Source organism: Microtus oregoni, unplaced genomic scaffold, assembly GCF_018167655.1.
Source record: "Microtus oregoni isolate MIOR12 unplaced genomic scaffold, Mior012 000001F_ref0000356, whole genome shotgun sequence".
In the NCBI taxonomy this organism is placed as follows: Eukaryota; Metazoa; Chordata; class Mammalia; order Rodentia; family Cricetidae; genus Microtus; species Microtus oregoni.
In genome coordinates this window covers 12469504-12496713 of record NW_024543060.1, presented here as the reverse complement: position 1 = coordinate 12496713, position 27210 = coordinate 12469504, and the positions used below count along the sequence as shown (strand labels likewise).

Here is a 27210-nt window from a genome sequence, read left to right as displayed (position 1 = left end):
CTACTGGGTTGCTTGGTAAGTAATAAGTAAATGGGAGTTTTTAGTTTATTTTCTCACACAAAAAATTCCACAGCCTTTGGGGCTCACAACTGAAGACACTCTGGGGCTTTTAGAGGTTAACTTACCCTATGCAGCCGACCAGCAGAGTTCCCTTCATTTTCTTATCAACCTGCAACACTGGGCCCCCGGAGGTCAACTAGCTGGAAGGGAATTCAGAACCGGAAAATCCAGGCAGCCCGGAGGGGCAGCAAGTTCTAGCTCAGCCAGGCGCGCCCTCCACAAAACCTGGCCGGATTCCCGCTGAGCTTGGGGGGTGGGGTGGGGAGCCCAGGGAGAGTCTGGCGTGGAGCCAGGCCCCGCCCCGCGCCAGGCCCCGCCCCGAGGGCCACGCCCCTTTGGGCCCCTCCCCGCGCCCGTGCCCCAGCTGTGAGGCCGGGAACCAGGCTGCTCTGAGCCGCTGCTGCTTTCGCGCAGTCCGTTCCTCCGCCGCAGCGTCGCGCCCTGAGCTCGGCCGACGAGGCTGCACTCGCAGCCGGGATCCCGCCACCCGCGACCCCAGCCTTCGTCGCCGCCGCCCGCAGGGCGCCCCAGGCCGCACCATGGTGAAGGTGACGTTCAACTCGGCGCTGGCCCAGAAGGAGTCCAAGAAGGACGAGCCCAAGAGCAGTGAGGAGGCGCTCATCATCCCTCCGGATGCCGTGGCTGTGGATTGCAAGGTCTGGGCTGGGATCGCGGGTGGGGTCCTTTCGGAGGGGACGGGTGCCCGGGCGGCCCTCCGCTCCCGGGTTCCGTAGTGCGTGTGCAGCGGGCGGGGTCTCGGCCGTGGAGACCCCCTTGGGGACAGTTACGCAGGTGTGCAAGCGCCCGCCGCTTTGCACCTGGCTTGGTCGCCTGGGGATCTACAGCGACTGGCACCGCCACCACGGAGTTTGGCACTTTGTTCCAGTATAAATACTGTGCCTAAAATGGCTGACATCATAACAAGCCTAAACCTCTGTTGTTTCATACTTTCGTTTCTAGGCTGAACAGCCTTTGGACTAAGTCCAGTTACTGTAAGCATCTTAAAAAAGCTTTTTCTTTTACAACCCCCCTTGCCTACAAACGGCTTTCAGTGTGGGCAGGTGAACCTCACCTTGGGGTCTGGAGAGGGAGAGGACAACCGTATACTGGGAGTCGTTTCTGGGTGCTGATTTTATTATTGTAACAAATATTCCAGGTGAAAGTAATTGCTATTGTGACTGTTCCCGTGTAACCAACAGTTGATTTTTAAATGTTATCAGCGTCTTTGTGGGAACTACTGATAAGTGAAAACCTGGAACCTAAACGTAGGGCTCCTGTCCCAACAAAAATCCACCCTCATTTCCGAATCCTCTGTTAACACTGAATAAGCGTGAGCGAAGCCGTCACTGGATTCTAGCTTTTAAAGTGACTTACAGTGTTCTTTTAAATATAAATGTAATTGTCTCTTAAGTTTTTCTCTTCTGCCTAGTCTTTAGACTGCAGGCATTTGATACTTAACAGATACTAACTGTAGTTATTGCTTAATTTTTCATCAATACTTTTCAATACCTATTATCACTTGGGTAGTTTTAGTTTTGACTTAAAAACAATCATTTGTGTCCCTGGTACAATCATTAAGGTGTTTTTTTTTATGATGTAATGAAAATTACTGTTAAGAAACAGGCCACTAACGCCCTATAAAATTTTTGAGAACATAATGGCAATCTGGGCGGCTTGTACTTGTTTTCTGGAACTGTTCCAGCTAAAAGCAAACATCGGGTTGATTTTTAAATGACTGCCTTCCCCTGAGATAGGAAGAGAGAGCTGGTTCCCTTAAAGGATTAAAGGTTTTGGGTTTAGTATTGTTTTCCTGAACCCAGGGCAAACAGTCTTGGTCCTGAAAACCCGTTAGAAGAATTCACAGGTGAAAATTGCCATGCCACCTTACATCTCCTTGGGAGGTACGCACTTGCTCTATACAGGTCTGTAGTCAAGTACCCAGTGACAACAGCCTCCCGTCAGTATCCTTGTTTGTGGAGCCTCGGGTCTCATCTGGCTCAAATTGGGCTCCTCCATTTTCCTCCCAAGAGCTGGGATTACAGGTGTGCACAACCATGCCCAGCTTCAAATATGTACTCTAAATGTTATTTATTGTATAGGTACATGTTTACATTTTGAAGATAGAATGCTTCCCACTCTAAAGTCTCAGTGATGTCATTTCTCTGTCCTTTATTCCACTGTTGAGAAGGTTTGAAACTCTGAACAGACATCAGAATTCACTTTGCTGAGCAGGTTTGAACCAGACTGGTGACAAATCTTGTGTCGTTTATGGAAGAAGTGATCTTATTTTCAGACTTTTTTTTTTCCTTTTTCTTTTTTGAGACAGTGTTTCTCTGTGGTTTTTGGAGCCTGTCCTGGAGCTAGCTCTTGTAGACCAGGCTGGTCTCGAACTCACAGATCACAGAGATCCGCCTGCCTCTGCCTCCCGAGTGCTGGGGTTAAAGGCGTGCGCCACCACCGCCCGGCTTATTTTCAGGCTTTTAGGAGTACTCATATGCCTACCACAATTCACTTTTTATTCCAAGGTAACTAGTTCTGTACTTTGCTTTTATTCCTTAATTTCTCTGATCTCTGTGTCCACAGAAAAATCCTGCAATTAAGTAGTGAGGGATCACGTTCCTTTACAGCCACACAGAAAGCACAGCCAAATGGATTAATACAAAAGATAGAACTAATTCTTTCTCCATTCTGTATTCTAAAAGCTGGAAGCCTTTTCTCAGTGTGGGGTGGGGTGACAGTATTTATCCACGATGAAAGTAGGAAGGATAAAGCAAAAGCCTCCTTAAGGATAGACGTCTGTGAGAGAACTTCTGATCTCCTTTCAGGGCTGCGGAGTGATTACATAATATTCTGGTGCTCCTTTGGGCTGGACTGTGTGGCAACCACCTTGTCTGACCGCCTGGGCTGGAAACAAAATTAGCCTTAGTGTGATTAGCCTGGGGCATTTCCTTCAGTCAAGGGGACCACACTAGGCTAGTTAGGGTTCAGAACTCCAAAAGAAAAGCGTTTTTTAAGACTTTTAACTCTCAGGGACCACAGTAAACATGGACCAGGTTTTTTGTTTTGTTTTTAATTGTGCTTGAGGCTTGTCCCTCTGGGATCCCCGACCTGGTGCTCTAAGGATTCTGATCACTCTTGACCCTCACTGGCTTATGTAACTTATCTCTCTGTACTTTATTCTGCTCTCGGCTTCTGCTGCTGTATCTTTCTCTGCAGAGAACCTTCTGGAAGAAGTTCTACTGCTCCAGTGTGGCTGCTGGCCTCGCAGTAGCTGTGTTTCCAGCAGCTGTTTTGTTTGTTTGTTTTTTGATTACATTATCCAACTGGTTGGCATTCTATTTCTTCCACGTTTTCCTGTTGACAGTGTTGTCTTCTTCCCAGACCTGTTCTCATAGACATAAAGCTCTTAGAGGCACAGGCAGAGCAAGAATCAGTATCATGATTTGTGTGACAAGATCATTTTGAAATAATTTGCATACATTATGATACAGACTGGAGTCCTTGATTTTTGTGCTCAGCGCTTTCTTTGAACCTTGGAAAACTTGTGTATGTGTGCAAATACCAAGAAAATACTGTTCCTATATCAGAAGTCCCAAATATGTCCCAGAATAACCGTTGGAATTTTTTTTTAAGGCATAAATTTTACTTTTCCTCTGTGTAAGATGAGAGGATAGAACCAGATGGCCCACAAGGACTCTTTAGGTTTTAAAATAATGATATGAAGATGCTAAGGTTACATAATTGCATTTTTACAATAATTAAAATTGCTGTTTGGGGTTTTGGTTTGAGTCAGGGTCTCACATGGCCCAGGCTGGTCTTGAACTTGGTACGTAGCTGAGGATGACTCCTGATCCTCTGGTCTCCACTTCTGGAGTGTTGAGATTGCACCTCTGTCCCTCCCTGCCCTGCTTTTACAGTTCAATTGTGTTCATTGTGGGAGAGGAAAACAAGTGCCCCCCTCGCCCTCACAAGACAGTTTCCTGTCTTCCTTTCCATGTTGAATTTGTTTCATTCCTCCCTTGAGTCCTGAGAGGCAGTGGCTAAAGTAAAAGGAACTAAATAGAAGGGAGGATTATGTAAGAAAGCAGGTTCTCACTCTTGCTCGCCTCGCTGTGGAGCAGGGGAGTAAGCAGGAGTTCTTGTTGCAGTTTCTAATCATGAAGCCTTTGCTCAGTAGCAGCCCTCAAAAAAAAAAAAATCAAAATCCTCGTTTGCTTCATTAAATGGCCTCATGAGCTGCTTGTGATAGATGGTAAGAGGTAGATTGCTTGCAGAGCCAAAAAAAAAAAAATGAACATCACGGGTGTCGGGGTGAAGAGCAGACTGAGCTGTCACAAATGGCCGAGTGGGCCCTAATTCATGCTTTCTGATTTTTCTCTATTTTCATAATCGGGACTGAACAATTTAATAATTTAGGCTTCAGTTTGTGGTGATGGTTTTGGTATTCTTATGGCTTGAGGGAGTAGAGGAAGGACGTAAAATGCAAGACAGCAGTAAGAGGCGTTGATTTGTAGAGGGACTGGGAACTTGGCTCTCTCTAGCCAGAGTGCTTCTCATTACCCAGGAACATAATTTTGTGTAAGTTAATTGCAGAGTAGGCTTGGCTGTCCTAGAACTCGCCGTAGATCAGGCTGGCTTGGAAGGTGTTCTTGGTGCTGAGACAAGCATGTGCCATCATGCCTGGCTAGAGCCAGTAAAACACTTCAGTTCTTTAGGTCTTGGCCTCCGTGATGGAGATCTGAAGGGAAGAGTTTTGTCCTGGGAGACATCAGTTACTCTGTCCGTCTCTGCTGGGGGCACCCTGGCTTTTGAGGGTGGGTGAGGTTGCACATTGTCATTTTACGGTTGAAGGACAAGTTAGCTGCCAGGATAAGGGTTTCCTGCTGGAGAAGGCCGGATGTTGTCCTTGGCATAATCACAAACCTCTAAGAACTCAAGAAATTCAACTCTACCACCTAAGAGTTTTATGTCAACAGCAGTATTTTTTTTTAAACCAGAAAAATCTCAAACACATTTATGATATAGGTATGTTTAACGTGTTCAGTGTTCATCTTCCAAGTGTCGATTGTGTGTTGCAGAAGCCTGACCTGTGTGTTAATGCCCAGAGAGGAATGTACGGGGCGGTAATCTGAGACATTGCAGTTTCATCAAACCATAACCCAAATATTTGAAGTGACTTCAAAAGCTGCATTGTTTTCTCAAAAAGGAGATGCTTTCTGAGTTCGTGTTTTGACTAACGCCTCTTGGATCGCTTTGACACCGTGCTAGTAAAGATCTTCCTGGAGAAAGAAATGGGTCAAAGTAAATGTGCTCTCTTTTAACTGTTTGGCAAGAGTTCCACTTGTGCGGCCCTGGGAATTGAACCTAGAGCCTTGGACAAGCTTGACTAGGGCTTTCCACCCCCGCCCTGAGCTATTTCTCCAGCCCTAAATGTGTCACTTTAATTAGAGCCTGGAGACTGAAGGGAGGAGTTAAGGACTTTTCCCACTGAAGGATTCAGGCCACAGCCAGTACCTGTTAAGATAGGGGACTTCACGCCTCTCAGTCTCAAGGTGATGATTATCTGAATGTCTTAGAAAATAGTTAACAAAGCTGTTCCAGGCTCCCACTGCATTGCGGGGAGCCTCAAGTGATAGTCCTTTACAAGACAGCAGAAAGGTCAAGGCTTAGGATGGCATGGCAGAAGTCACCCTAAGGACATCATTTTAAAACTTTCCACTTAACAGAATGAATTTCATTACTTGTGTGTTACCTTTAAAAATCACTGAAACAGAAAGCACTGAGGAAAAAGCCATTACTTCGTTGTGGTTCCCACGTCCTCCTTTATGTGGATCCGTAGTCTCACAAGCCTTAAGCTCATGTGTGCTTAAGTCATCGAGTGAACATTTAAAGGATTGCTGATTTTTTTTTTAAAGTCTGTACTTTGAGTTGAGAAAAAAAAGCGCTGTGAAGTGTCGCAATAGTCATCCTGTTCTAGGACAAAGTTGACTGAATAGACATCCTAGTCCTAAACAGGAAAGATTGAATTGAGTTACGGGAATGACCCCTCTAGGGCTTGCGGGAGTCGCCTGCCTTTGCGCTCACTGTCTCGGTCACGGATGCTCACAGGGTGCCTGGAGGGATTCATAACTTTGATCTCATTATAAATATGACTGAAGAGAGGTTAATGTTGAAATAAATTTATAGTCTGGTTTATTAATGCTAGCAATTTTAAGTTACATCTCAAGTTTATTGGAGACAGTATGCATGGCATTAGAAGCTCAGGTTTGTGTGTGTGGTGTTTTTTTTTTTTTTTTTTTTTTTTTTTGTCTTTTGAAATAGAACTTCACTGTTGTTGCCCAGGCTGGCCCAGAACCTATAGCTACCCTCCTGCCTCAGGCTGAAAAGTGCTAAGAGAGTCAGGTGCGAATTTGAAATACTCATATGAACATTTTTGTTTACACAGGTATTCAACAAGGTAGTTGAATTCCATATCTTCAGGAATAGGCTTTGGTGGATTTTTAATACTCAAATATTCAAACTTTTTTCTACTTGCTTTTTTTTGAGGGGGGAACAAGACCACACTATGGCAGCTTTGGCTCCCTTGGAACTCACTATGTAGGCCAGGCTGACCTCAAAACTCGCAGCTATCTGCCTGACTCTGTACCCCGAGTGTGGAAATTAAAGGCGTGTGCTATCACACCTGGCTCCGAATCTTTTAGGGCCAAATTATTTTTAGAAATTAAGATTTATTTAAGAAATTTAAGTTTTCATAGTGAGTATAAAGCTTAAATCTTAATTTTTTTCTTAAATGTGATAGCAATATTTAAAAGTTTTAGAGCACGCCTTTAATCCCAGCACTCGGGAGGCAGAGGCAGGCGGATCTCTGTGAGTTCGAGACCAGCGTGGTCTACAGAGCTAGTTCCAGGACAGGCTCCAAAACCACAGAGAAACCCTGTCTCGAAAAACAAACAAAAAAAAAAACAAAAAAAAAAAGTTTTAGAGATAAATTTCACCCTGTAACGTAGGCTGACCCAGGACTATAACCCAGCCTGACTGGGAACTCACTCCCTTCTTCCTGCCTTGGCCTCCTGGGTGCCTTGACATCAGTCTTGAACTATTGTACCTAGTTAAAAATCAATTACCATAAAAAACCCAAATAGCTATATTTCTTTCTCTTTGTCTCTCTTACCCTCTCCCTATGTTTTCTGAGATTAGGTCTTGCTCAGTAATGCAGGCTAGCTTGAAATGTACTATGTAGACCAGACTGGCACCAAACCCGTGTCTGTCTTCCTGCCTCCGTCTCTAGGTTCTAGGATTACAGGCATGCACCACCATGACTAGCCATGCCTAGGCTATTCTCATTGTTAATTAAATTGCTTAGATCACCGCAGTATCCAAAAGCTCCCCTGTTAGACTAGGGAAGGTGGCTTTGAGAGATGGTCATTGTTCCTTGCTTAGTTTTTCTTGGCATTTACTTTTTGGGTGGTATGGAAAAGTCCCCAGTCCCACCAGTTTTAGCTAGAGCAGGGCTAGGCATGCTAAAGAACAGGCGGTAGCCCAGGAAGGTGAACTGATGAAGCTGAAGGTTTTGCATAGTAAGCAAGTTAGGCGGTCTTTGGTTTTCATTTTTAAAAGTCAGGTCGACTGTTGCTACTCCTGCTCGTGGTGGTAGTTATCTCTTGGTTACAAAATCCGCAGAGTAAACCCACACTCCAGCCCTGAGCTGCTCCTCATAATACCCTGTAATACCATTATTTCTTGGTTATAAGACCCGCAGAGTAAGTCCATACTTGTGCCCCTGAGCTACTCCCGTAATACCCTGTAATACCACAGTTTACAGGCAAATGAGCGTTTTCATATAAATTCATACAATAATTTGGCTAGAAACACTAATGGCTTGACATGGGCACCGTTTTATAATCTCCTTTCATGTGGAAAGCAAAGCTAGCAAAGTCCGGCTCTGTGTGGCGTGGGAAATAGACAGAATCCCACATTTTCTAATGATTAGGAAAAAGAATTAAAAAATGACATTCCTCCCTCAATAAATGGGGCTAGGGATGCAGTTCGGACATCAGTTCAGTTCAGCGGTGGGAACTCTAGTGTTGTGGTCAGGTCTGAACCTTGCCTTGATGTCTCATATGCTGTGTTGATGCATCACCTCAGGTCTCTGCCTCTGTTTCCATCAGCAGCACAGTGAGTATTGGACTCAGAAGTCACTCCCCTACCCCGGCAGCCAGTCCTACTTGGGAATGTTACTTCTGTGATGCTGTTCTGTATTTCCCGCCTCATGCCAGTTTTGTAGGACAGTACTGACATTTGTGTTGGTCTAGATTCCATCAACATAAAAACCATTAGGATTAAAAATGTGTATTTATCTAGTACATAATAGGTGCCAATAGAATTTAGTTTTAAAATGTCAGTAGGCCTGCAGTAGCTTACAGGAACGCATTCTAGAGGCTGTGGTGCAGGTATGCGTAGCAGAATTTATGTTCTTGAGTGACAGATCATTTTTTTTAATGTATGCACCTGAAGTGTAACACCCTAGGTGTGGAAAGAATTTTGCCACCAACTGGAAAAATTATTTTCTTTTACACCATGCCTTCTCCCCATAGAGACAATCACTCTTGTAATGTCAGAGTCCTTAAATTAATCAGAAGCAATTATGTTCCCTCCTTAGCCACTTCTGCTCTCATCTTACAGTTTGGCCATGAGGCCACTCTTCGTGGCTTCACCGAGCAGAGTACACGCTGGTCACTTCATGCTGCAACACTGCCCAGCTCTCCATGGTGGTCTGAGCCCCACGTTTCTCTGAGTCAGGGGTTCTCCAACATTTTAGTCTCAGAGCCTCTTGAGTAAGAGTTAAAAATTGTTCCTTAACCCAAGGAATTTTTGCATTCTACAGGCTGTATATAAAGAGATTAAAATTTACTCTATCAGAAAGAAGGCAGAATGCTTAGTCCTCTTACATCAGCATAGACAGCCATTTGTGAGTCACCAACATTTCTAAACAACTCTTAACCGTAAGAGTAGGCCCCCAGGGGCTGCAGAGATGGCTCAGTGGTTGAAGGAGTTGCCTGCTCTTCCAGAGGTCCTGAGTTCTGTTCCCAGCGGCCACATGGTGGCTCACAACCATCTGTAGTGAGATCTGGTGCCCTCTTCTGGCCTGCAGACATAAACATAGGCAGAGTATTGTATACATAATAAATAAATAAATATTTAAGTTGTGCAGTGGGCAGTGAGCGATTTGACAGGAGATGGCGGGAATCTGCATGTCGGTGCTGTTGGCTACGATGTCACGTTTCGCTTGTGGAAAACTGCTGCCCACTGTGAAGTGAAAGTGAAAACATCACAGCTTAGTGATAGGGCTGTGGCTCTCTGAGGGGGTTCTGGACCACATTTGGGTAACAGTGACTACAAACACTTGCTTATTCTGCTCTCTCATGTTATTTCCAAAAGTTTATATTTAGTTTTTCTGGTTTTAATAAGTACTCACTGGCAGTATCCAAATGAAAGGTGGATGTAGGTAGTGTGTGTGTGTGTTTTTCCACTCTACGGGAAATCTGTTGTCTTGGTATACATAGTAACTTCTTGCTAAGTTGATAGCCAGTGCTCTTATTGTTCTTGACAAGCACTGTCTGGTACACTGCCAGAGTAGTGTGTTCGCTTCCATTGTACTTCCTTTCCTGTAGAAAACCTTTTTTCTTTTTTAAAAGAAACTTTTATGTGTGTTGGTATTTTGCCTGCTTATGTCTGTGTATCTCATGAATGAGTTACAGACAGTTGTGAGATACCATGTGGGTGCTGGGAATTGAACCTGGGTCCTTTGGAAGAACAGTCAGTGCTCCTAACCATCAGGCTATCTTTTCAGTCCTAACATGTTTTCCCTCTGTCAAGATTTGATCATTGTTCCTTGAAACTGGAGAGAACGTGGCTTCATTTTCTATGTAGTGTTTGGAGGTTCATCACTGACAGTAGTCTCATTGCTTTCTGTATCTTCTGGCCCACTGGAGAGTCAGTCATTCCGGGTTGACTTTGCTTCTATGCATTGGATATGTTTTTTTTTTTTAAATCTGTGATTAAGAACTTGTAAAGCCTTGCATATCTGAGTATGCCCATCTTTCTTCCTCTCCCTCTCTGCCTCACTTCCTTCCTTCTTTTCTTCTGAGGTTATCTCTTTCTATAGCTTAGGCTGGCCCAGAATGATGGATTGTCAACACTTGCCTTATCCTTACACTCACTCCTTCTTGTCTTAGTTTCTCGAGCGCTGGGATTGCAGGCACGCACATTCCCACCTGACCCTCTCATTCCATTGGTAGTCTGGTATCCGGTATCATCTAGTATCAAATTCTACATCAGCTGTGGTTCCCAGGTGCTGGGGAACACTGGCGCTCTGGTGTCTGCTTCTCCGTGCATTTCCTTCCGGGCTGCCTGTGTTCCCTCTGCAGATGCCTGAGGCTCTTCTGCTCAGGCTTTGGTATGTTCCCTCTGCTGTCCAGCGCTTCCCTTCTGTGTAGCTGAAAGGTCGCTTGCTGGCTCTCTGCCTTTACCGTCTCCCCATTGAGTTTTCAGAAGATAAACCTTAGCTGAAAATCAATATTAGGACTTTCAACTCTGCCATCACCCTAGCTTTTGAAAGTTCAGTTAGAATATTCCCTTTGCAGTAACAATAGGCCTAATGATAATTAATAATGGATAATAATGGAAACCGTCTGGATTATTGGCACTAATTTAAGACCTGACAAGATGACCTAGAAAAATGAACCCTCATTCACTGATGGCTTCTCCAAAGAGCCAAGACTGCTGACCTCAGGAGTAATTCTGAGACGGCTCATACCGATGTTGGGATTTTGTGTTACACCTTTACTGCCCTGACTGAATTTCCCTTTGCAGTGAATACTTTTCACTTTTTTTTCTTTTTCTTTTCTTCTTCTTCTTTTTGTGTGTGTGTGTGTGTGTGTGTGTGTGTGTGTCTAAAAGTGTAGCCCTGGCTTGACTAGAACTTGCTATGTAGCCCAAGGCTGGCCCTGAACTTGGAGTGATCCTTCTGCCTCTGCTTCCACATCTAGTCTTTCATTTATATCTTGGCTTTTTATGATTTGTTTTCAAATGTGGTAACCTAAATATTGTCCTTTATTGTTTTCCCCTGTGTGTGTGTACTTTTAGTGGTCATACATAAACTAGCCTGTATAACCTGATGATCAGTAAAGTCCTATAGATTTGACAGCATGTTCAAAACTGCCAGTCCTGCTTTCACAGGGAAATGAGATCCCTAGGTCCCAGAGCCAGAAGCATGGTAGAATAAGGAGCCAAGATCAAATACTTGCACTGAATTTTCACTTTATTTTAAATTTATCGATTTATTTTTGGGTTTCTGGTCAAGGCCCAGACTGACCTCAAATCCAGCTGTGTAGTGGAGGAGTCTCTTGAATTTCCGATCTTCCTGAGGGCTGCCATCACAGTCTCAAGCTAACACACAGCACCTCCACCGGTACCAGTGATGTCTGCGCTCAGTGCAGACAGCTGAGCCATTGAGTCAAAGTGCTTCTTACCTGACCGCCGTGGAGAGGGCAGTGTGTCTGCTCTTGGGACACTGAGATTGGGTACCTAGGACTCGGGACATATTTTTACCTTGCCGTGTGTGGCAGGCTCTCTTCAAATTCAAGGTCCTCTTGCTCTCAGGCTCCCAGGGGCTGGTGTTGTATGGAGATGTGGAGATGTACCTCGTGCCCAACTGCTAGTCATTGTGTTAGCGTTGAGATTGTCATACTTGGATGGATGGAGGATGTCTGTAAATGTCCCCATTTAAGTTATTTCGTATGGATCTGTGGTGCAGGCCAGTGGTAGAGGATCAGGCCCTGAGTTTTTTACTCCAAGTCTTGCTAGTAATACAGTAAGTAGGAATAAAATTAATTTTATATTTTTTGAAAGGGTACATTTAGAATTACCAAAGGTTCTGCCTATCAAATAGAATTGCTTACCTTTTAATATAAATATATAAAATTACTGTGTTTATTAAAATCCAACCTTCATACAAAATGTGAGTCGGGGGCAGTCATGCTTCTTTTTTTCCAGTCTTGACTCTGGGTTTCATGGTGGTGGATTAGGTAGTTGTGAACCATCTGTGACTGCGTGAGGGTGTTAGGAGGATGGCTGTCATTCGGAACAGTCAGACTCTGGTGGGAGGGAGAAGCCTGTCTCTGCCAGCTGATCGTCCCCAGTAGAGGCTGTTTCACTAACAACAGATAAAACTTGCATGCTATGTTGCTTACAAAACACCTGCCAGTCGTTACTCCTTACTTTCTAACTAAGCACATGAGCTGGAAAGGTGACGAAAATTTGCTTCATAAGCTATCCGTGGTAAAGTTTAGAAAGCAGAGAGAATAAATACTAGAGAAATGATGGTCATCTTTTAAGCAATGGCAAAAGCATGAGAAAAGGATAGATTTTAGGTTACTCAATAAATTAATACTCAATAGTATTTTACTTTTCGTCAGATACCTGCTTTGCCCTAATGATACAGAATTGACTGAAAATGCTCCTGCACCAAAGGCAGTAATTTTACAGCCTTACTGAATTTTTCTCGTAATTCTGACCTGCTTGCTAACTCATTTTATAATTTGGTTTGGATTTATATATTTCTCTAGGCGGTTACGCAATAGCTTAAATGGTTGTTTCTCTTTCTGTGAGCAGCAGTATTGTCGACGTCAGCATTGACACTCAAAGTGCTCCTTTCTTCTACCCTCCCCCGTTCTAAATATAGACCAATTCGATAACTCCTGACCAACACGGAGCTGGGCCTCCTAATTTCAGCTCAATACTAATTAACTTGGCGGAGGCCGCTGTGAACTATGGCCCTTGAATGCGAAGAGCTGTTCTCTCTCTCTCTGTTCCTCTCAGCGCATGCCCAGCCCTGGGAGGCTGCTTCCTGTTTATGTGTCAAAGGTAATAAACACGCCTGTGTGGACTTTGTCAGTGATGGAGATAATGACAGTCCTGTAGGAAAAACAAATTGGGAAACATGATTTATGTACAAATGGCAATGCAGAAGAGAGAAGGCAGGCAAACGTGTGTTGTCCTTCATAGACATTTAGCTCACAGCCTGAGGTTCGGCCTCCCTTTCCTCAGATGCTCTTGGTAATGATGTTATTAATGGGGGGCAGATCACGAGGTGTGTCCTTGACGCTTCTCTACTGAGAAGAGTAGCTAACATGGAGGCAGATAAGCAGAGCATCTCCCATCCTCTAAAGCCCAGAGCGCTGCAGGCATGGTGGCACGTGCCAGTAATCCTGGTTGTGACTACCACAGGCTCAAGGGTTGCCTGGACAGCTCAGTAAGAGCTTCCCTCAAAATCAAAAATTTTATAAGTAAAGAAAAATGAGCTGGAGACACAGAGCGCTTTTCTAAAGGGATGACTCTAGGTACAGTTCCTAATACCAAGTGGAAAAAAGAAAAACAGTTCAAAACTCCCTTTTTTTCCATACTTAAAACTACTATTTATTGTAGAAAGTATTTCCAATTACAATGAATCTGGGAAGAACATAGTAATGGCACAACAATCAAGTTTCCATAGGAGTTTTATGAGCCAGGTTAAAATGTATACAGTAAATATCTCACAATATAACTTTCCAGGGTCAAGGGGACTGACTTGATGAGTCGTGATGGCACCTGTGAAGGGGAAAATCTCTGCTGTGGTGATCTCCAGGTGCAGAGCCCGAGCCCGAGCCTCGTGGCCTGGAATTAGTGAAGGGGCGGGTTGAGCCCACGCCTTGAACAGAGCAGGCAGGTGCGGAGAGCTGAGCCACACACCCAGTTTCTAGTTCTCTTTTCTCTTTTTGCTTTGCATGCAAGGAAATGTCAAAATCTTTCTATTTTCTTTCAAGCAGAGCAAATGTAGATTTCTTCTGGAAAAGTGGGGAAAGAATTCCCAAGACCAGGAGGAACTCCAAGGAAGAACACCCCCCCCCTCCCCCCCGTCTTCTCCAAGGGGTTCCTTTGGATTGTTGCATTATAAAATACCCTGTTAATATATACCTATATTCGCCCAGCATATTTAAAAATCTAGTAAATTCTTTTGTATTTTTATGCCGCAGTCTCCTCGCCCTCAGGCTGCCTCTGGAACATTTTATTTATCTATTTATTTACTGAGACAGGGTCTACTGTGTTATCTCCCTCTGTAGCTAAAGATGACCTTGAAGTTCTGCTCCTGCCTCTGCATCCTCAGGGTGTAGTCACCCACCACCCCTGGTTTCATGCTGAAGCTCAAGCCTGAGGGATTCACTCTGCTGGAAAAGCGTCCTCCCCACTCACCTACATCCTAGCCTGGCCTTGTCGTTCTTAGCACTAAGACACTGCTGCAAGATGATATTTGAAGGGCTTTGGAAAACATAGTTTAAAACACTCTGTGTTCCATTCATTATGTAAATAAGGTTCAAATGGAAGCATCGAAGAATGTGAAGTGCTTGTTACTTTGAAACAGAATTTTAAAAAAATAAAATTAAGCCCTACGTTTTATGAAGCCCTTTTATTGAGGCCTCTTAGGGAACTGATTGAGGTGACCTAATTCATAACTGATGGAAGTAAATCGCAATTTAGCCTTCATTTCGCTTAAGATATAGTTAAGTAATCTTGTCTTACTGTCTGGTAGGATTTATTCTAACCAGAAAATATTGTGGTACCTGAGAGAGACTACGGAGCCATGTCTCTGTATTGGAGAGTGAACCTGGGTCTTCGTGGGTCAGCCAAGCACTCTGCCACACTGGGTCCTTGTGTGTGTGTGTGTGTGTGTGTGTGTGTGTGTGTGTGTGTCTAATTTTAAGTTGTCCAGGCTGCACTCTGACCGCAGCCTGTGTTCCTCAGCCTCCTGAGTAGCTGAGTTGAAAGCCTTGGCCATTTCTTTCTGTCGCTGAGGATGGGAGTAGGCCCGGGTGTGCTTTGCTTTCTTTCTCTGTAAACTGGGCTACAGTCCTGACATTGAGGAGGACTGAGGAGGTGGTGATTATGTAGGACCTGCGGGAGTTCTCGGCATAGTTGAGGTGCACCAGTTACAGTGCTGTGGAGGGAGGGAATCTGTGACTTCAGTTAAATCAGGCCAAGTAGAGTTGATGCCGTACCCCCGTGAACAGCTTGCTTGTTAGTGAGCTTTCTTCTTTTCCTTGTTTGAAGCAGACTTGGGAGGTTTTTTTTTTTTTTTTTTTTTTTTTGGTTTTTCGAGACAGGGTTTCTCTGTGGCTTTAGATCCTGTCCTGGAATTAGCTCTGTAGACCAGGCTGGGCTCGAACTCACAGAGATCCGCCTGCCTCTGCCTCCCGAGTGCTGGGATTAAAGGCGTGCGCCACCATCGCCCGGCTTGGGAGGTTTTGAAGAGATTTCTAGTGCAGGTTTTAAGCTCTAGGGTTAAGAGAAAGAACACTCGCGAGAACGTGGGGGATGGGCTTCTCTTTTTTAAATCAAAATGTTGAGATGCACACAAAATACAGGGCCTCTGCTGTTCGGTTCCCTAATGTGGATGTGATCAATAGAAATTTACTTACCGGCTAAAGAATATTTGGGTTGGCTTTAGTTTGGGACAAGTTTGAATAATGCTGTTATAAATAGGTATTTAACAGGTGATTTATTTTCTTTTTGGTATTTGGAAGCAGGTTCTCGTGAAACCTAGGCATTCTTAAAATTGGGAAAATTACTTGAATTTACTTGTTATTTTTTTCAAATGTTTTTTAATTTTGTGCGTGCACGCGCCTGTGAAGGCACACGAACCACATGTGGATCTCCAATTCGTAAGAAGTGGTGGATCCCGGGAGCTAGAGTTACAAGGTGCTTGCGAGCCACCTGATGTGATGTGGGTGCTGGGAACTGAGCCTGGGCTCCCTGGCATAAGCAGAACGGCTCCTAAGCACCCAGCTATCTCCTTGGCAAGGACAGTGCGACTCTTAAGCACCCAGCCGTCTTGCACAGCTATATCTTGAACTTTTGATCTTTTTTGCTTCTGCTTCCCAGGTGCCAGGATTATAGGCTTAACAGATGATGTTTTATAATTGATCTTTAATAATTTGATTTTTATTTATTTATTTATTTTACAATTTCCTTTTTTCTCACCCTGTGCGTATTGTCATCTGTGTACTGGCTGGGATGTCAGGTACCGCACTGAGTAGAAGCGGGCTGAGCTTTAATAATGAACATCTTTGTACTCCTGACTCGGAAGGCTAACGTGTGAGTTTTAGTAAACCAATAGGTACGGGGTTTGCTTCTGAGGTTTTATTGTTGTTGTTTTTTTTTCTGTGTTTTTAATTTTATTTTTTGACACTGTAGTTCTGGCTGACTTGGAACACACTATGTAGCCCAGGTTAGCTTTGAGTTTGTGGCAGATCTCTAGCCTCAACCAGCAGACCCAACTTAATAACTTTAATCTTGAAAGTATTTTCCGCTTGCTCTGTAACACAGACTGTAATGTGGGCAGGCCATCATGTCTTCCACACCTGTTTTAATTCATAATCGGCTGACCATATGAAAAATCACATTTCTTATGGGATCTTGCCCAGTATGTTCCACGTGGCCGGCCTTAACCGATGTTGGGTTAAGTGCGGCCGCTGCCTCACCGGATAGCAAGTTTGCTGGGCATCATAGATGATCGTGGTGTCCCCTCCCTTATCTTTCTGGCTGCTGACACAACTTCTGTGAATCATGAAAAGTTAAACAGCCAAGCTCTTTCTTCTTCCAGTCATCAATTATCTGCATGTTATTAACTGAGTGCCAAGCGTGGCTTAGAGGTTCCAGGAATGCAAAATGAACATGCATAAACACAGGAACTGTCTCGCCTAGGAGCAAGATTAGATCTCTACGTGAATTTCTAACGCAGGAAAGCAAGTGACTAAGCGATTCAGAGGAAACAGATCAGGCTTTGAAGATGGCGGAGCTGTTCGGAGGTTCCGGTGGTTGTGGACTTGGGTCTGTAATGTAGCTACTGAAACTGACTCTTGTTGCTGCTTTGTTCTCAAGCTGTTTCAGGTGCTGAGGAACTTTTTTTTTTTTTAAAGTGTTTTAAGGTGGCGTTCTTGAACAAATCAGTCTCTTCTGTTGTCCTAGAATGATTTTTTAAAATAACTTAGGAACAGCTCCATCCCTAGGCCCTCTGTGGCCTGCCCCAGTTACTTCTCTTCATCCTAGGGTCCCTGGCAGTGTCCTATGTGTATTGTGTATCACAGTGTCCTGTGTGTATTGTGTATCACAGTGTCCTGTGTGTATTGTGTGTATCACAGTGTCCTGTGTGTATTGTGTATCACAGTGTCCTGTGTGTATTGTGTATATCACAGTGTCCTGTGTGTATTGTGTATCACAGTGTCCTGTGTGTATTGTGTTCATGCTCTGTCTCATGCTCTGTGAATTTTTCCTATTGGATCCCATATTTATGTTATTTTGTGTCTTGATTAGACAGGAGACGGGCTTTTACATGATAGATCAGGCTGGTCTAGAGTTGACTATGTAGTCTAGGCTGATCTCCAACTCATGACAGTCACTGGCCAAGACCCCCAAGTGCTAGGATTCTAGGTATACACATCCTGTTTGGCTCTTTTTGCATATTTTCCAGAATGATCCAGCCTATCTTTTTCTTGGCAGAGTCTGTTTTCCTGGTGTCTAATACAACTGCTGTCTAAACGTATTAGACATGTATAATTTCTTTTCAGAATTATTGTTGGTTGCGTAGTTAAAATGATAAACCAGAAAGCCCGAGAGCTCAGTGTCCGTGTGACAGGGAGACTGCATATTCCCTCTTGGCATCCACCCGTGGTCCTGTGCTATTCATTTATGTGCTCGTAGGAGGGAGCCTGGCAGATAGGCTTGGGTATGCATATACTCGGCTGCCTGAGCAGCTGGTCCCAAATGCCAAGAGTGACCGTTTTTCTGTCATTCCAACCCCCACACTTGCCCCACCCTGAGAGAAATTATGCCGGGAATACTTTAGTCTCCTGCGACATTGTCGGGCAGGCTCAGGAAGACCTTGTGTGCTTTCTTATTCGAGTCTCTAAAGCCTTGTTTGTCTGGAGTTCTTAGAACTTTTCACTGGTAGGGTATAAATTTTTCCCAGGGTCACTCCCATCCCATGTTACTTTAGTAGACCCGTGAATGTAAATACCCACGCACGATCGTTGATGAGAACTGCCTAAAATGTAGTCCCCTCCACGGCTTTTGGTCTGAACCTGACGTGGAATATTATTTGTTATTCTCTAAGGTTCTGTGAATGTAAAGGCGGGGGCAGAGGCAGGAGGATTGCTACAGCTTTGAGGTCAGCTTGGGCTCCATGGAGGGACCCTGTCCCAACAACATAAAGGTGTGCATCTATCTAGCCTCCCACTGTTCTGTTGGCTGCAGAACCTGGAACTGGACTTTGCCCAGATGTGATCTCTTACCTTATTTATAATCAGAAATATAGAACCGCAGTTTTCATTCCTGAGTAGCTCGTCATGTTAGCCGTATCTCCTCCCTTGAGCCGATAGACGCACTGTGTTCTTACTCATTACTCATCCAGTTTTCTGTCTCCCTTGCTGATATGCTGTGATAGAGACCTAGGTTACGTCTACCATTTTATGATGAGGTAGTCCGTGTTGGGTTTTAAGGCTAATTCTTAAAAAGAAAATGAAAACCATTATCAAAGTGAGATTCAGGTAGGGGTGGAATTACAGAATTAATTTTAGAGAAGTAACTTTGTCCTGCTAATGCAAAGGATTTCGGTGTCCCATCACTCTTGCTAGTGTTCCGTTTGCTTTTCCTGTAGATCTTTAGGAATGGTTTCATATCTGGAATGGAATCAATAAACTACTTGTAAAGGTAGCAATTTTATAAATGAGCCAATTAGGAACTATCTGAGCTGTGTAATGCAACCTTTACAATACTATAATACTTTATAATAATATAAGACAAGATTGTGTGTTGTTACCTTTCCTGAATTTCAAATGTTAGAAGATAGCACTAAAAGTTGTATGGAAAATAGAAATAGTGATTTGTTTTTATTACTGCTCAAGACATTATTACTAGATGGAATTGAAAGAGAAAGACAGAGACACACTTTTGCCTAGAAGTCCCCCTGGGGACCAGTGTCCACCGTGTCTTGGTTTTCCTCTTCCTCATTCCGTGGTTGGGTTTGATCAGAGCCTTAATTCTTTTGGTCTTTATCATCATTGATAATGCCAGGCCTTCTGTGAGTGTGTATTAATTGGTTGCTCTTTTTCCTGATCTAGGACCCGGAGGATGTGGTCCCAGTTGGGCAGAGAAGAGCGTGGTGTTGGTGCATGTGCTTCGGACTGGCCTTCATGCTTGCTGGTGTCATCCTTGGAGGCGCCTACCTGTACAAGTATTTTGCACTTCAGGTATCATAAAAAGATACTTAGACTTCTTTTTGCTACATTTGTGTATGGGTGAGGGTTATGGTTAGAGATGGTTTGGGGAGTCAGTTCTCTTTTACCGTGTGCGTCCCAGGGATTAAATTCAAATTGTTAGGTTTGGTAGCAAAATACCTTTACCCAATATGCAGTCTTGCCAGTTCCAGGAGAATTATTTTTTGGTCTGGATTTTTTTTACCCTTTCCAGCGTGAATCAGAACATGGTCTTTACCTTGCTCTAAGCATGCACTGTCTGTCTGGATCCTTTAATTGCTCATGTGTTTGCCAGAGAATGAAGCACATAATCATTGAAGGCGGAATAGTGATGACTGGGTACTGCAGATGAGTTTAAGTTGTTGAATGTTTGTTTTTTTTTCAAAGTAGACTTTGATTTTCCTACCATAGTTGATATCAAAGAGATGTATAGTGAATTGCCACTTGATGAACATAGAAGCTACAGTATTGACAAACCCATCACTGGGTAGCCAGTTTGGGTCAGTGCACGATTGCAGAAGAGTTGGGTAACTTTGCAGAGATGATGCTGACGTCAGTTTTAGGAAAGTTGCCTGTAACTCAGTGTTCATAGGACTCTCCGTGTGTCAAGACAGTGATTCCACTTAATTATGGTTTACAGTATCATCTGCCCAATCCTTGGCCTTAAGGAATCTTGGGAGAAATTTACTTTAAAGCTTCTATGGCTACTTCAAACCTTTAAGTTTCAAAACTAGGGAGAAACGAGAAACGTTTGTCAATGAGATTTTTAAATAAATTTTGAAGTCTTCTTCCAAAGGTTATGTCAATTCTTACCATCTTTATTCAAGATAACAGACATATTGATAAATGTGATTGAATTTATAGGGTTTTTTTTTGTTATTTTTTAAATAGACAAGTCTGGCATTGAACTTTTGTCCCCTCCGCCTTCACCGCATGTGCTGAAATCATAGGCATGCACCAACCACCACTCCTGGCTACATCTTAAATGTAGCATTTCGTTTTATAGGAAACATAAGGTACAAAAAAGAATAATCTGCAATTCCCCTGTCAAGAGAGAATTTTTGGTATCAGAATGTTTTGTTACATACTCAGACTTTATATACGTATACTTTAAATAAAAATGTTTTTATAGCATACATTTATCTATAGGAGTGGATGCGATCCCACCACCTCCACATAAGCTAGTCATGGTAGAAACTAGAGGATCAAAAGTTTACGGTTATCCTTGGCTATACAGCAAGGTACAGGGCAGCCTGGGCTACCTGAGATCCTTTTACAAAAGAAAGGAAAACATGACTTGCATCTGAATGTGTTTTCTGAGAAACGGCCTACAAGTAGAAGAAGTCTGTGTGTTTTTTCAGATTTACTTGACACCAGAAAGCTTTCTTACTGTTTTTATCTACCACAAAGAGTAAAGAGAAAATCAGAGGAAATCAGCTGCTTTTCTCCCTCTGAAAGGCTTTGAAAAAAAAAAAAAAGACGACTTCAGTAAAGAATGTGTTAACTCTGTAATTAGACTGTCTGACTTGTCGTCCGAAAAGTAGGAGTTTGTAAGCAAAATACTATTTAGATCGAGGTGGCAGCTTAAGTGAGGCTCACATTTAAAGACCTGTGTTCTCAACCCCGTAGCCGGATGATGTGTACTACTGTGGACTCAAGTACATCAAAGATGACGTCATCTTGAACGAGCCTTCTGCAGATGCCCCAGCCGCTCGCTACCAGACAGTTGAAGAGAATATTAAGATCTTTGAGGAGGACGAGGTGGAATTCATCAGCGTGCCCGTGCCAGAGTTTGCAGACAGCGACCCTGCCAACATCGTGCATGACTTTAACAAGGTGAGCTGATGCACGGGGTTGTGGAAAGAGGACAGGCTCGCTGGGATATCTGCAGTTTTCATTTTTTTAATACCTGCTAAATTCTGCTACTTAAGGTTTAGTTGTTACTTAAGAGAGAGGATGGCGGCGGGGGTGAGGGTGAGGGGTGGTGACTCAAAGTGTGCATTTTATCCCAGCAGGGGGGAGCCTGAGACTAAAGGTTCGCAAGTTCGAGGCCAGCCTGGTCCACACAGTGAAGCATTGTCTCAAATGAGATAGACAAGAATAGACTTCGGTTCCTTTCCCTCTGAGTCCTGGCCTTATACCTCACTGCCTCTGGCTTGCCTGCTGATCCCACTCAGTTCTTGATTTACTGAAACGTAGTTCTGAAGGTAGCCCATCTTGCTGGTACACAGTTTCTGTGTCTCTGACTCACACTGATCTGACCATTCCATGCTCAGAGCCCAGTTGCTGTGTCTCTCAGGCACACTGATCTGACTGACTGAGATTTGTCTCTTCTCCAGAAACTCACTGCTTACCTGGACCTTAACCTGGACAAGTGCTACGTGATCCCTCTGAACACATCCATCGTTATGCCGCCCAGAAACCTGCTGGAGCTACTTATTAACATCAAGGTATGATTTGGCTACAGTGTCTCGGAATTCCTCTTGGAAAAGTTAGCCTTCCCGGAGCGCACTCTTCTGGGATGTAGCCAAGGGTTTCTAACAAAGTGCTGACACGCGTGTGTGCATTATTTCCTCTTCTGTTTAAGTTAAAAACAATATTTTCAGCTGGGTGGTGGTGGTGCATACCTTTAATCCCAGCACTCAGGAGGCAGAGGCACGCGTATCTCTGTACATTTGAGGCCAGCCTGGTCTGCAGAGTGAATTCTAAGACAGCTAGGGCTACACAGAGAAACCCTGTCCTGTTAAAACGGGGGTGGGGGTGGGAGGTGAGAAGAAAAAAAATGGAAAAACATTGAAAATTGGACTGGAGAAAGCTCTGCAGGAAAAAGTGCTTGCTATACGAGCCTGACAGCGTGAGGGCAAGCCATAAAACCCGTAGTGGAAGGAGAGAAGCAACTCCAGAAAGCGGTTCCCTGACACGCTGTCATCTGAGCCTGCCTTTGCCATTCGCTCAGTGTGTGTCTTGAAAGTTCCGTGTCCCATTTTCCCGCTGTAGGCTGGAACCTACTTGCCCCAGTCATACCTTATTCACGAGCACATGGTGATTACCGACCGCATCGAAAACGTGGAGCACCTGGGCTTCTTCATCTATCGACTGTGTCATGACAAGGAAACCTACAAGCTGCAGCGCCGAGAAAGTATTAGAGGTAAGGACGATCCGATGGTTCCTATGGCATGTGGGCATTGTGGGTGACCTTCTGCTGTAGGATACTGTGTCTCATTTGGTTAGTATTTCCATGACTTAAAATAGTCCTAATCCCAGAACCACCACTTCTAGATAGTCAGTCAACATGAATGTCATTGCTTGGAGATGCCCGCCCCTCAACTTGAATGTAGAAAAGTCACCTTTGACCCTGCATTCCCACCATGGCCCAGGCACAGGAAAGAGGAGGTCTCAGTATCCAGAGGTCTCTCTTCAGCCTTTCAACTTGGCTTCTCAGGGATTTGAATTCTCCCTGGGCCATCTCTTTTGGGCTCATCCTGAGGACAGCCATAGCCAGGTGACTTGGGAAGAACGTGGGTGTGGGTGAGGAGTCGAGAGCACTGACACCCACCGTGCCACTTTGCCCAGTCCCTTAACCTTGTTTTTCCCCTGAGTGTGAGAGTAGCAGCGTGTGCCCATTACCAGTGCAGAACTAAAGTGTGTGTGACGGTACAGAGACATCAGGGACTCCGCAGTCTGATGTCTCGGGGAAGGTGTCCCCCTGTAACAAGCTTCTCTGGCCATTTCTCATACTTGGAATGACAGTGTTCTCACCTCAGGCAGATCAGTCATCTGAAACCCACCCCTTCATTTCTTACATGCAAGTTACTATCCTGGTTTATAATTTTCTAAAGCCAATTTGCCTAGAACATCTCCCAAATCTTGGAGCTCATACACCAGTAAGCAGTTTGTAAAGCTCCGTTACTGGTTGCTATGATGTATGAAAAGACGCAGGGAAGAACAACTTACATACAGTACAGAAATTTTGGGATGGATAGAGAGTGGCATACTTCTTCGTGTCTAAAGAGCAGCTGAGGATTACTGTGAATAGTTAGCACTAAAGGACCAGAACCTTGACCAATAAAACCCTTTGCCTTCCCAAACAGGTATTCAGAAGCGCGAAGCCAGTGACTGTTTCAACATTCGGCATTTCGAGAACAAATTTGTTGTGGAAACTTCAATTTGTTCTTGAGCAGTCAAGCAAAACGTGGGAGACCTTTAATGCCGCAGCAGAGCCTCCCTTGTATTTTGTGCAGTGATTATTTTTTAAAATCTTCTTTTCGTGTAAGTAGCAAACAGGGCTTCACTGTCTTTTCATCTCATTTAATTCAATTAAAACCATTATCTTAAAAAAAAGAAACAAACAAAACAAAACCTTTTTTTTTTTTGTTAGTGTGGTGTCTTTGACATTTGAGTTAGCGAATGTGCGGGGTCCTAGGTAAGATTTGCTTCTCCATAGAGCTTACATTCTAAGAATAATTTCATTTATCTGGATTTTCATGTGTTACTTCTACACTTCCAAGAGGAAGGGTTACCTAAAAAATAGTCATTTGCATATGTGAAGATGACCACCGTGACTTGACTTGTAGATGCTCCCAGCCCTGCTCCCTAGTTGTTAGCACTGGAGCCCATCCTCTGATACATATCCCTTTAATTAAAATGTGCAGTATTTTTGGTGTTGCATTTAACTACTTTAGAGGATTATGTCAGCCTGATGTTTTAATATCCTAGCCCTCTGCTGTACTAAGATTTTAGAGAAATGTTTGGAATTTAAGAAACGACTCACGTTACTAATTTGTATAGCCCACATCTGTGCAATGGAATATAAACATCGCAAAGCCATGTGATGAGACTGTGTGTTGTTATTCCCACAAGAGAAAAACCAAAGAAGCATTTGGTTCTCCATATTTTAAGGTAATTCACGTACATAGAGAATGAAGCTATTTTATAAAACCTGGTTCTCTACATACAGTTAAAAAGTCAGTTTTTTTTTTTAAATAAAATAAGCCATTAATAACTAAAACAGATTCTTTGTGGATGTTGTTAAAGTCACTCTTAAGATCAAACTTGAATGATGCTGCCTTTTCCTCTAATGGAAGGTTATTCTCAAGGCCACGCCCTTTCAGAAGCACAAGATGTGGGGTCTGAGTAGCTGGGACAAGGTCTCTTTGGGCTCTGTGTTTGCCGCTAATAGTAGGAAGATAGACACGAACCACAGTACCTGACAAGGTACAGCAGGGATCAGTCGTTATTTCAGGCTTTGAAGCAGTCTCACCTGGAAACTAGACTGACCTGGAAATTGTATCTAGTCAGGCTAGTTTTGATCTCTTGGTGATTTTCCTGCCTCTGCTTCCAGGGTGTTAGGATTACAGGCGTGAGCACCACCCCTGGCTTTTATCTCTGAGGTCGCTTCTTACCTGAAATAATTCTTAATTCAAGGGATGTAAGATACCTGAGTAGGACCCAGGTGAGATTCGGAAGTTTAGGAATGCTCCCTGCTGTTCTAGAGGACCCAGGTTCAGTTCCCAGCACCCATGTTGAGTGGCTCACAACTGCATGTGTTTTGGGGATCTATCGCCCTCTTCTGGCTCCCACTGGTACCTGCACACGATGCAGCATACACATGAATAAGAATTTTTAAAAAACCTGAGAGTGATTTTGCTACAAATTCCTGAGCTAAAATGTTTCAATTGTAATTTTAGGTCAGAATTTTTGAAACTTCAGAAGTCTGTAAAGGCTTTGGTCTGGAACCTGCTCTGAGGTCAAAAGGATGTGTTGTGACTCTGGCCTTTTTGGTTTCGTTTCTGTAATACCGTCAGAGCGTGAGCACAGCCAAGTGGATAGTAGGAGGGGAGAATTTTCCTTTAGAAGTGAGCTTTCACTAGGTGAGAACTGTGTTTTCCGGATTTTAAAAGACCATAGCTTTTTCAGCGGCCTCTGAGCATCCTATATTGCACCAGCACATACTTAATGTGGGGAGATAAATTCCTCAAAGGAAAAAAGTGTCACATATGTGGCTGTTTATAGTTCATTGTGACTAATAAGTCAGCCAGCTACAGTTCGTTATAATAATTACTGAAAGACCCTCATTTAAATAGTTCTACAATCTGTGACTCAGAGCTGGGGCCTTGTAGGTGCTGTACGAATGCCCTATCACTGCTCTGGCCCCGTTCTCTGTATAGTCTGTTGAGGCTGTCGTTTAGTAGTTCATGGGCATTAAGGTCTGTGATTTAAAGCAGTATGCTAGTTTGTTCTTCGATTTAATATAGTGAAGCAATAGGGTAGGAAGCTGTAGCAACAACCAAAGTGTCTCACTGACTTCACACAGTATGTATGAGTTTGCTGACAGACAGTATGGTGGGCTCCAGCAAAAACGTTTCATTAGAACCGTGAAAGAACTTCATATAGCACTAGTTAAAACACTTGATCGTGCCGAACATTTACAACCGCAACCATTGGTTCAGCTGGCTTGGGGTAGCGGGATTATCTTTGCCTTTATTTCCATTACTAATACATATAAAGTAGAGTGCCCCAGTCAGGAGTGATGGTGTGTGCCTGTTCTGAGCGAGTTCAAGGCAACATGAACAACATGAGGGTTATTGTGACATTCAAGTGCACGGCAAGATCTTGGAAGAAAGAAGAGAAGAAAAAGCTGCTCTCATCCACACGTGGTCAGCTGTCTGACCCAGGAATCAGAATTACCGGGTGAGATTCTAGGAGGAGCCATTTGAGCTCAAGTGCTGCGGCAGAGCCTTGGGGAAGCTAGAGAGGAAAGGATCTGAAAGGACATTGAACAAGCATAGGACTAGGTTCACAGTTTCCAAGGGGACTGCTGACCTTGAGTTCTCTTTGCAGGTGGGATGCTGTGTGAAATAGACTAGTGACTTACCAACAGGTATTTGATTCTTATAACTGTGTAGGCTGGAAGGCTAAAATCAAGGTACTTCCGGTGAGGGCCTGCTTTGTCATCAACAATAAACAGCTGTGTTCTCCCTGAGTCCTCTGCTGTAATGACACTGGTTCCATTCCTGTGGGCTCCACCCGTATGACCACCCAAAGGCTCCCATCCCTTAGTGCCATGCTACCTTGGAGATTAGAATTTCAACATAAATGTTGTGTGTGGCTGGGTCAGGATGGTAGAGTTCCGACTATGGGAACTCTAAATGGCTTTGAAAGCCCAGGGTGGGCCTAGTTGGCACATTCTGTTTACTTCTGTGTAACAAACAGCCCAGAAGTCAGAAAACAAATGGTTGGGACTCCGATTTATCATCTGTGACAGAGGAATGAGGGACGCTCTGGCTCAAGAGGTAGCTGATGGCTAAAAATGATTTGTATTAATGTGGTACAATTGTTGGCCGTTCATGCTGTTTTTGAACCCAGTATTGCTAACGATGAACAAGTAAATGCCAACCTTTCTTTTAAGTATGTAATTTTTCGTTGCATTTCCTGGCTCCTTTATATTCTCATACCAGGTTTTAGTAAACGGGATGTGGTGGAGGGGAGTACACAGTGATCTGAGTGGTATTCATCTCAAATGTAGGAGTGTGGAGCTAAAATTCAGACAGTCTAATAATGCAACCAAAAATCAGATGGATTATTGGAAGGAGACAGTGCAGGTTGTACTTTTGAATATGGTTATGAGCTAACGCTGGCTGAATTTAGGCTTCTGGTGGGTGTACCTTTAATAGATCAGTATATTAGAGACTCCTTCCACTGAGCAGGGTTGTTGCCCAGGTGTCTGTAAGTTATTTTGTGTTGGACTCTGACTCTGGCATATTTGAGTCTTTATTTTCTAAACAAGGACTTCAGCACGTCTGTT

At 43.8% G+C, this 27210-nt stretch overlaps 1 protein-coding gene across 1 annotated transcript; it reads left to right on the top strand.

The window, feature by feature from the left end:
* The first annotated feature begins 405 nt into the window (after positions 1–405).
* On the top strand, positions 406–24233 carry Itm2b (integral membrane protein 2B). Its single transcript, XM_041665970.1, has 6 exons — positions 406–716; positions 19272–19400; positions 21036–21242; positions 21746–21856; positions 22404–22554; positions 23498–24233. The coding sequence occupies exons 1-6, from the start codon at positions 600–602 to the stop codon at positions 23581–23583; spliced, it is 801 nt and encodes a 266-aa protein (XP_041521904.1). The 5' UTR covers positions 406–599; the 3' UTR covers positions 23584–24233.
* Positions 24234–27210: the final 2977 nt, after the last annotated feature.